Here is an 11,640-nt window from a genome sequence, read left to right on the forward strand (position 1 = left end):
CACACACACACACACACACACAGATAGAAACAGACATGAACAAAACCACACCACAGAGCAATGGGAAAAGGAAGCATAAAACGCAACACATTTAGTATTGAAAAAACAATGAAACCTATTGGTACAAAACAAAATCAATGTAGTAATCACCATAGCATATTGAATTTAAGATACTCTTTCGAGCTACATCAACTGCATTACAATGTTCCCCTACAGCTTATAGAAATGTGCAGTGGCTGTGCTGGTTTTGTAATTCATTACAAGTGATTACAGTGTGTTTAAGGGGGAAAGATGCCTTGTTTCAAGTTGGCGGTCAGATATATTTTCATTTCATTGCATCCAATATTAGTGATTAGTAGTGAATTTTAGTTGTGAAATACCTGTATTGAGACATTAGATGAGCCGTGCTAACACTTATTGGCAGGCTTATTCCAAAGCTAACGAATAGCAATCAGAGAGCAAACTTTAATCTGGACAAACCATGAGGTGCCACAAAACAAAGGCAAGGCCCCATTTCCATTGCCTGCTGTGGCAGCAGCCTGAAGTTATGAGGTAAGAAATAGGAGAGCAGACTTAAGCTGCAGAGGGCACTGCTGTGCTGAGCAATAAGGGATTGTAACAGACAATCAATAATAGAGAATCTAATTTTCAGCCTTTGTGGTATATGTGATTTTTTACATGGTTAAATATTTAGGTTAAATCTCCCAAGTAAGCTTTGTAAAGACAGCCATAAATAATATCTGTGCCTTGGAGGTTTATGGTAATTTGTTCAATGCCGTTAAACTCAAGCAATTATCTAGAGCAGGATGGATATTACAGCTACAGTGACTATGTTAATAGTCCTAGTGCCATGTAATGAAACTAAATATTATTATTTGAAGACTGCATCAAGCAGCATCAAATGTAGGTTCACACATCTGACATAACTGCGTCACTATGCAACTGCGGTGGCCTTGTGGTGTACAGCTAGTGCTAAAAGCCTGGGAAATTGTCAAATACAACTACAGTCCTATATGTGAGAATGTCTATCCCTACCATCATCAAGGCCTAAGTAGTAAAATGGCTGGCTAGGGCCATCACTCAACAGCCTGGCAAATATACAAAGAGCACAAATTATCACAGACAGAATCACATCACAGAAAGAGAGGGGAAATAGATAGATACAAGCAAGAGAGAGACACAGAGAGAAGGAAAGGAAAGATAGCGAGAGAAGAGACTGACCTTAAAGCTGACCCCTTCCTCAGAAATCACCTGCATAACAAACAACAAGTTTAGACACACTGACTCCTCTCTGACTGGATGGGCTGACTGGGAGGGAAATGTGCACAAGAGTGTGTCGGCGAGAACCAATACATGATATCTGGATGACCAAGTGTCAGTGAATGGAGTGATTTCACCACTACATATTGCAGAACAGTGGATGTGTGTGGGGGGTACCGATTTCCTGCCGCCACTAGGTTGCACAAAACTGATAACTTAACTTGGTTTAACTCGTCGTGTAATATGCAACATCATCTCCAAGCACAGCAGATGACAGGAAAAAAGTGTGACCTCTTCCTATCAACTGAATAAACAACATCCATGCTCTGCTGGCGCCATCTTCTGGTACCTTTACAACATGACGTCAACAATTCCTTCCTTTACAAAGACACACAAGTACAGTACAGTATTGATATAAACTAATGGACACAGTATGAACATTAGAGCCAGATTCTTAAATAAATTCAATAAAAGGATGTGTGAAAGCTAGTAAGATGAAATACACGAGGAGAGGAGAGGAGAAATCAGAGGAGACCAGAGGAGACGAGAGGAGACGAGACGAGACGAGAGGAGAGGAGAGGAGAGGAGAGGAGAGGAGAGGAGAGGAGAGGAGTAACCTGAACCCATTAGGGACACACACAGGATGGTGGCTGGTAGCTACATTTCCTTCCTCAGAAAGTCTTTATTCTCTTCATGGAGAGACACACCCTGGTCACAAAACACCATTATTTTCTCTGACAATTGGTTCAAAGCACTTGCGACTGCATCGGCACACTATTTGTAAACTAATATCTGCTGAGTGAGCGCTAACTGAAGCACTGAAGTGAATCACAGAGGCATACTGTATGTCAGACAAACTGCCGTACGATGACACATAGAAAAAGCAGCTGATTGATGTTCCCCCAAAGTTAAAATTAGCTGACACTGGTCAAACACTGTCAGCTCACACAACAAAAGAAATGTGGTTTTCTTCAATCGTTTGATTTGGAAGGATGACACCTTTCTTTAGGTACGATTTAAATAATACAGACAATTTACAGTGGAAGAACTCAAATGTGTGTCACAGATAGGCTTCTTCACAAGCTTGAGAGATAAGAACAAGTGCTTCACTACAATCAAAGCCTGTCACAATGTCTGTTGATGTGCAAGGATTTAAGGGCTTCCTTACTATAAGAAGCTAATGAAACTACAGATTAAACACACACATCTAGGACAAACTATGAGAAGAAGTTAGAGTGAGAAGAATGTGGAAAAAGCAAAACAAGAAATGGTTAGCTTTATGGTTAGAGTGTGAGACTGCATGTTTCAAAAGATGAACGAGAGTTGTGATGAACACAACCTGTTAACAATGAAGTTTGTATGGATTGAGACCCCACGACCTGCAGTTTTAACAAGTTACACTTAATAAAACATCAAAACGTTTTGGTAAATCATGATGTGGGTCTTGAGATAACATTCCTAATCAGTTAACAATTAAAAAAAAAAAAAAGAGTGCTGATATGAGCATTTAGCCATCCACGCACTCTGTCGCCTGTTAGTACTTTGAAAATGAATATTGCTTTACAGTAACTATAGTTTTTCTTATGTGACTATTACTGCATCAGTATTGACTCATGATATTTACAGTAGGAAGCAGTTTAGGTAATTATTATTATCACAGACTTTTATACTCTGACCAGTACAGCTCTGACGTCTCCCTTCTCTTCTTTGTACTTCCGTCCATACCTACACCCAACCATCCTTACCTTCAGTCCTGTCTTTTCGTCATCACTACCATTATTAGTGGAGGAGGGTGTCTCATCCCCCAGCCGGGACACAAGGACAAAGTCCTCACTGTTGAGAGTGGACACTGAGTCCGAAGACACGCTAATCTTCCCCACCGAGCCCTTGTCATCCATGGCTGCCGCTGTTAAACTCAGCCACGCTGCTCATGAATGGAAGACGGGAGGAGAAAGTGGTGGGAGATGATGAGCAAAATCACCTAGAAAAAGAAAAAAAGAAAGAAAGAAAAGAAGCAGAAAACAGTCATGATGTGATGAAATCCATGAAAGGCAACTGGAAACCTGGCTACTTATAAACTAGGCCCTGTCATAAAATGGTGAAAGCATTTATAATTCACTTTTAGAGGTCTTTTTAAACACCTTTAGGAAAATTTGAGGAAGCTTTAGAAAATCTAGAGGGTGAGATTAAGCAAAAAAAAATCGTAGTTCAAGTGAAAGTGATAAACAATAGGCTACAATGAAGAAGTAAAGACACAGTAAAGATCAGAGGAAAAGAGGATTTCTGTGTCATTTGAGGCAAAATGTGTCAATCACAGCAGACTACAGAAGAGGTATTCGCAAAATAGCTTGATGCAATGCAAAGCTGTGGTGATGCAAGTGTCATTTTGAAAAAAGAAACATGCATATGAAAGTGAGGAATTAGGGATGAAACCAGCTTGCCACTAGCATCCAATATTCCGTGTCAGTATTGCCCTTTATAAAGATTCAAGTGTGGTCCTACCACCTGTACACAGGAAATATATTAGCTAAACACACAAAAGAAATGATGCACTGAATATGCTAAAAACATTACGTGCGCGCCTCAGAGCGTGGCCGTTCTCCCAGCCTGCCGCAACAACCACAAATAACCAAGATCAGGAGGGAAACACTTACACATCATCCGCTCATCCCTCGCTCTGCCTTTCACTCCAGCTCCCTCCATCAATCCATTCATGAAATATTAACATAGCATCATATTTTGTCACAAGATGCATGCATACAATGAGCCCTCAAATATGACATAGTGTAACCAATGAGGACAGGAAGAGAAAAGAAAGGAGAAAATATGTTTCACTTTTTACCTCTAGTGGCAAAGTCAAAAACTTAGATGAGTTAAAGCTCTATTGTTACATTTAAGGCATGAGGTAAATCCGGAAAAGGGGAAGGTGCCAGTTGTGTGTAACACAGGAAGAAAGGCGCAACAGAAGGTTCTGGCAGAGGTTCAACAAGAGACCATAACAAGCTATTTCTGGCCATTCCCCCTCCCTTTCTTTCTCTCCCTTTCTCTCTTTCACCTCTCTCTTCTTCTGCATGCCCTCCTTATCTATCTCCCTGCAATCTTCTATTTTCTCAGCCTTTATTGCTCTCAAATAAGGGCTGCACTTGCACTCCTACATTTTCTAAAGGTTTCACTAGCTGATTCCTCCACTTTGCTCTCCTGTCAAACCTCGCCCTTCCTATTCAAAGCAGGTCCAACAATGGAAAAGTAATAGGAAAATATGTCTACAGCGGAAAGGTCAAAGCAGTTGATAATGTGCATAACTTATGATAACTTTGTTATACTGACCCATAATATACCTCAATATAAGTAGCTATCTCTGTGTGACTAGACTTGTTTTACAACATATTGTGCTGATGTGAATCTTGTTATGCAAAACACAAACGGAGTAACTTAAACCGACAGCTTAGGGTTGGTTCTCTGGAAATGAGCGACTGGTATTCATCCACAAGTCCTGGGTGTTGTTTGTCCCTTGAGTTGCAAAATTGAAGTTGAGAGACAGGGTCACTTGCGTACGATGATCTGTTAGTGCCACTTTTAGTGTGACACTTACTGTAGCCTTAGATTGAAAACTGAGAGTGATTCTAATACTACACAACTTCTGACCAATTATGAGTAACAGTTAAGGTCTGTTTCACACAAAATTCTATTTGGTGTTCACACTGACTCGAGTGACCCGAGAGGAGTAATAAAGAAGTCATATGGACCGACAGGTAACTCACTCACTGCCATCCTGCATCATTGGCTCTACATCGACCCAGGGGGGGGAAATCATAGACCAGTAAGTGACAACTTATGTGTGACTGATTTTTATAACTTATCTATTATCACAAGGAGCTCATGAAAAAAAAATATGATCATGAGTATTCACTTTTTAATACAGAACTGCTACAACACACAGAGCACACGAGCCCCAACTCAGTTTGAACTACCTTTCACTTCCTAACGTCATCGGAAAGTCCTAGCACTCACATGCATAGTTGTTACAATAGTTACCAAATGATCTTGCATGAATATATATGCTTCTCATACAGAACAAGCGATCGTTTGGTTTGTAATAACTTTCAGCATGGCCTATAATACTGCAGAACAGAACATTTTATTATATCACTAAGGTCAAGCTTCAAATATAGGTCGAGCTCTGCAGTGATTCAAAATCGACCTTTCCAAAACAATGCTTTCAGTAAGCAATGACCGCTCATCCTAAAGCCCCTGATTGAACCTCTCCTCAGGAGTGTCTTGGTGTGGACAGACTGTGATTGATTGACAGCACCTGCTTGGATGTTTAGTCTATAACTGGCACAAATGTCTTCAGTAAAATACAAATTGCGGGATTAAGCTGAGAAACAACAGTAAACCTACCACTCTAAAAGAAGAAGAGCATCTGACTCAGTCGCAATCCAAACGGGAAAATTGCATCACTCCTCATCCTCTGATCTCAGGCTTTTAATCTTGAAGAGCCATTACAGATGTTTACTCTACTTTTGGCTCAAAGGCAGCTGCTTTCTATTTTTAGCAAACTTGTCCTCCAAGTGATTAATCTAGTTCTTGTTCCTCAAAATTTGCGTTGATAAACTTTGAGTTACATGGATACACATTTTGGTCTTTTTTTTTGTTCCCGCTAGTAACTCTGACAGTAATAACTGTCCCAGTCTAAGAGAAACACTTAACTCTCAGTTAAATATTGTGTCTGGTTAGAAAATAATTGAGACAGTGGCCAATGTCTTCGAGCCACCATAAATTTAATCTAAAGTAGATCACTCACTGCTTGGTAACTTGGAGAGCAATGTAATGATGCTGCTGAGACTTCACAACGTGTGGTGTTATCTGAGAAAGATGGCAATTAGCTTCACTAAGTCGTTCGTGTTTCAAGCAGCAAACTGAAAACAATAAATGCAGTCACGCACGCACGCACGTACGCACGCACGCAGGACATGTCTAGGCTTGTGAGATAATTCTTGAACTTAGTGGCACTTTTTAATAAAAAGTTGGCACATCACATTCACTGCACTCAACAACATTGTTTTCTCCATCTGAACCCTCTCTTCCCTCCTCTTGTATCGGTTTCATGCTTGGTTTTAAACATTTAATCTTTTCTTTGACTATTCTTCAACTTATATTCCCCATGTTAGAGAGCTGAAAAGGTGAGAAGAGCAGGGAAGCAGGAAGCAGTTTCCTCTGTTGGAAAACACTGTTGTGTGTACTTGTATCACCATGACAACAAGACCCTCGTCATCTACAGTGGTTCATGTGGTGCAAACCTCCTTTGGCAAAGGTGGTGCTACTGTGTCCAGTGACTGTTACTTTTGACAGAAACAGCTCTGAAAGGTCATTCTGGCTCTCAGACTGTTATTTTAAGTATATCAGTGCACATTTTAGAGTTAGAAGGAGACATTCATTACACTTTGAATGTCATTCAATTTGGAAATGTAAAAGTAAAGCTGCAACTTATTGCATTTGATTAAACCTTTTTTTTAATTTAAATATCTAAAAGCACGGGGGGCGGGGGGTATTTCACTATGCAGGCCTATTATAATTAAGCAATAGCTCACAACAGGCCGTGGTATATGCTCATTATATCACAGTTAAGGGGCGTGGTTCAACCCCCTTAACTGTGATATAATGAGCATACATCACGGTCTGAAGTGAGCTATTGCTTTTATAAAACGGTTACAAAGTGTGGCAATATGAAAGAAAAATACACACTCCAATTTAAATAGTTTTTATTATTAAATAATGATGTTCAAAATAAAATAGTCCCTCCGTTGCCTTCTGCACAAAACATAGTGCTAACAGCTAGCGCTCTAACAGCTAGCGCGGTGTTCTGTTCATTTCGTTTTTTTCCATTTGGTCTACCTGCTCTTCACGTAGCTCTGCATGTCGTCTTTTAGGGGCTTTTTTCTCTGGAGAGAGGCACTGATCAATCCACTCCTCCAGAGTAGAGAACATTGTACTATACTAAATGGACGGTCCCTTGTATTGGCGCATGCACGACCGGAACCCGGGACCAGATTGAACTGTAAACACGTCTGTGTTTCAGCCTGTATAGTACGTGTTTGATTATTGTCATTTCACGCTGATATTATTTATAATAAAAGCAACCGAACGAATGGAACTCTGTTCTTATTTACATAGTAAAGCTTTGTAAGCTTGTTTCTTAACGGACGTAATTTAACAGCTGTAACGGTTGTAGTTTTTTCTCAGACGCGGCGGGATACTGACTTGTTGTGAAAAGTAACTACAATTCTACCCGTGATATACGCTCATTATACCACGGCTAAGAACCAATCAGATTGCTTGATTTGACATGTCCGTTTTATAATTTATTATATACTAAAAACTATTTCCTAATTTCCCAGTGACGTACTTAAATTGATGTTCATTCTGACCAACAGTCCAAAACCACAAGATATTTAATTTTCTGTCATTTATGGCAAAGAAAAAATGCAAATCTTCACATTTGAGAAGCTGAGTCCAGAGAAAGAGTGGCTATGTTTGCTTGAATGAGGACCAATACAATAAATCTATTGTTAGCTAATCAAACAATCAACTAATTGTTTCAGGTCTCATAGGTTCATATGCACATGCAATCACATTAGCTGTTCTTCTTCCTTGTGATACTGAGTACATCATAAGTAATACCCATGGTGGGCTTCACAATGAACACAATCTATCACACAGATTGTTTAAGCAAGCACATATTTAGTGATAAGATGCAATCAGGCACACAACTTTATTTTTCAGGAACGCAACCAAGTTGTCTGGTGTGGTAGGGCTGAGTTTCACTAACTCAGCTGACACACAAAGCGATAACACCAGTTAGGTTGATGTAGTCTGGGTGTGTCCTACTGTGGTTCATGCACAAACAGTACAATCTCCATTGACCTCTCTTAGCTGTTTGTCGCAGTTCAAAACAGGTGCAAAGTATTTGAATCCGTGACAAACATATCAGATGTCAATCCATGTGTAAAAATATGTGTCTTTTCTATTTTCTTTCCTCCCTACCACTCTACAGCTGAACAGGCTGTTCTGGGCTGCCAGCTGGGCTCTGCGTGCACCTCACAAGGGAGCGGAAGACACAGCCAGAGAGCATTCAGGCTTGCAACACAGTCCCTCTCGACTTGCCTCACAGCAGGGATATTTAGCCAGGCAGAGATAGCAGGGAGTAAGGGAGAGACAGAGAGGAAAAGGAGAAAGAATGACAGAAACAGCTGAGTTAACAGAGTCGCAATGTAAGGTACAAAAGAGAGGGGAAAGAAAAGGAATGGAAGAAGAGCTCACACACACGCACACGCACGCGCACACACAGAGTCCCTAATTTACATCTTCTTTGGACCGTGAGAGTATCTTAAAATCATCTCGATTCCAGATCCACAGCAGAGCACGGACTCCCACTTGGCGATCCAGGAATGAAACCTCTGCATGTCTCACACTCAACAACAAAACAATCTCACATGACTGAGAAAAACAAAACAAAAAAACTAAATCACTCAGTGTTGGCCTGCCGGTGCCTTTAACTTCTGAAATGGAGCACTGGCTGCAACAAACCCCTCCACTGTGAGACACTGAGCTGCACAATGTGCGGCTATTCACACACAGAGATGTATTTAGTGGTGTATGTCTGCTGGTTTATAAAAAACGGAAGAGGATGGCTTACAAGGGAAACGTTACAGCTGTATGTATTTTTAAGTGGCTATATGCTTCAACAACAAACAGTTAAGGGTGTTAGGCCTTTAGAAATTAGAACTGAAAGCCACAAGTGTCACTGAAACTAGGTTCATATGCGGTTGCAAAAAGGGAAGAGTGTATTATTAATATAAAGCCGTTTTATGTACATTCTGCAAAATAGAAGTGCGAGAAAATTAATTGGTTTCACTCAAAAATACCAGATATGACCAAAGTCATAAATATGTACTTCTACTGTATTAAAGGGTGTAATGTAACAGATCATTTGCTTTCTCTTTTGCAGTCACTTAGGCCTAACCACAACATTTTATCAGCCTACATATAAAGGAAGTTATCTTCTTTTAAAAAGGAACATGAATTGGCTTACAACAATGGGGTCAATTTGCCAGATTTGTTATCCACAAGTTACTCCATTTAAATACAATTCTTTCCCATGAACTACTTGTTTTTTTTACTCCATATTACAATAGATGTTTACAATTCAAGGGACTGGCTGTGAGTTAAATTAGTAGCATGGATGCAATATGTTTGTCTATGGAACTGAAAACACTGCGAATACATTTGTAAGTGTTATATGTTAGTCTGTATACACACATATATATATTCATAAATAAACTGCTTCCACCACAGTCAGTGGGTCAGGAAGTATCTAAAATGAGAACTGAAATATCACTGATCCGTCAAATCATAAAATCTAAAAGCCAACACCAAGATAATCTTCGTTTCGTACAGATCAAAACATTAAAATGGTAAAATAATTAATAAGCAATCATTGATTCATAACACTGATTAAAGTTCTTGCCCTCCTGGCTTCATGACTGGAGGTCTGAATAATTTGAAGGGAATTTATTCATTTTAATTACAGGCTTTAACAACTATGTGTCTCAGGTATGTCATTGAATATCATTAAAGCAAACATTGCCTTGTCTGATCTGAATTGTTATCAGGTTATTTTTTTTAAAGACAATCCACACACTGAGGAAAAGATCACCTGTTAGGAAACAAAGCGTCGATTTTAGATGCAAAGGTTTAGTGAAGGCAGCAAAGTCCCACTGGGTGAACTTCACTTAACTGATGCTCTACTGAATGATGCCCAGAATTTCTTCATAACGCTCCACGGAAAGTTGTGGAAGGACTCCCTCAACGATGACCCCTAATACTTGTATGAACTGTACAGTACCAGCTACATGAACATTAGTTTAATTGACAGATAACCCACTAGAGAAAAACATTTTGCAGACACATTCTTAACACTTCTGTGTACCTTTAAACTCCTCTCTTAGCCATGATCTATATTTAATGCTTTAGACCTTAGATGGTCTGCTTTCATCTCGTCCACAGCAACTGCAAAGAAACACAAATCCACTACAGTTGAAGGGAGCCCCCCGCAATTCAGTCTCCACCAGCTCCCCAAATGACAGGTGCAGCTGAGGGGCGTTGTTGGGACTTCAGAGCATTCAGGGCTCAGCACAAACTCTATTATAGATAAAGCTATAATAAGAGGGAAACAACGGGACTCACTAAGAGAAGGGATAAGTGGAATCTCAAGAAAGTGCATCAGGTATTAGATTTGACATGAGGCGGATTATATTTATTATTTTATTATGGCTGACTTAAGAGGAGAAGATAATGCGTAATTACATGATTATTATATTCATTGTATCGTATTGTGGTCTGCTTTTAATCAAGTGCTTACAAACAGGCACGCCGGAAAATGTAGTGTGTTGTACTAAGACCAATATAAAAAATGCATGTATTTATAGTATTGGCATTAGACCAAATGTGTAGGAAAATATGTCATACTCATATTGACTTTAATAAAACCTAATAGAAAGTACTTCTAATGAAGCACTGACATTTTCCCTCCTCTGGTAAACATTGATTGTTGTTAATACAGCAAATAGTTGCATACTGTAAATGTATCATAGCATTGATTTTTGTGTTTCTGAACCAAACTAGTGGGACCGCTAAAACGTGTCAATGGGGTCATTCAACATAGCTCATTCAGGCAATGCTTCACAGCAGCCATGTCAGACAGCACTACACCAGAGACTTCTCTAAACAATCCCTGCTGGTCCCTCCCTTATCATGTGACAATAACAGAACTTCAACTAACACAGTGGATTGAATGCCACTGCTGGCCAGAGGACTTGGTTTAAGAAATAGTCAAGTCAAAAGTTAAATTCCAGCCTGTAAGCATCAAGTAGCGCAGTAAGTGTTAACTGCTACAATTTTAAACAAAGATTCACGGTCAAAGCCTTGTGTTGTTATAATAAACATTAAGTGTGTTAAAGTAGCATTAACCTTTTATGATGCAATTTCTTCATCTATTCTAACGGTATGCATGTCTCATGCATACCGTTAGAATAGATGAAGAAATGTCTCAAAATGAACTTGTGTGTATGTGGTAAACTCAAATGGTACTACATAGGAAATAGACTGGTTGATTACAGTGTGCAGTATTACTGAATAAGTAAATATGCCACAGAAAATCACAGTACAGTAAACATAAACCATACTACCAGCCTATACTGTACACACTGTATGTTAAAAACAAAAACAGAGCACATCCAGCTGTCAATCCGATCTGAGCCGAAATATTAACAGTGACAAATAAATCAGGCATACCAATAGAGAGAAAATATGTATTGCTTA

General features: G+C 39.5%; 1 protein-coding gene across 1 annotated transcript in view; it reads right to left on the reverse strand.

Moving 5' to 3' along the window:
• Positions 1-11,640, reverse strand: part of rabgap1 (RAB GTPase activating protein 1) — a 68,916-nt gene that overhangs the window by 56,499 nt on the left and 777 nt on the right. Inside the window, 2 exon segments of the mRNA XM_029445319.1 lie at positions 1,222-1,251; positions 3,006-3,241. Of these exon segments, the coding sequence (XP_029301179.1) occupies positions 1,222-1,251; positions 3,006-3,158 (183 nt within the window). The 5' untranslated portion in view covers positions 3,159-3,241.

The sequence above is a fragment of the Cottoperca gobio genome, chromosome 12 (assembly GCF_900634415.1).
Source record: "Cottoperca gobio chromosome 12, fCotGob3.1, whole genome shotgun sequence".
NCBI classification, from domain to species: domain Eukaryota; kingdom Metazoa; phylum Chordata; class Actinopteri; order Perciformes; family Bovichtidae; genus Cottoperca; species Cottoperca gobio.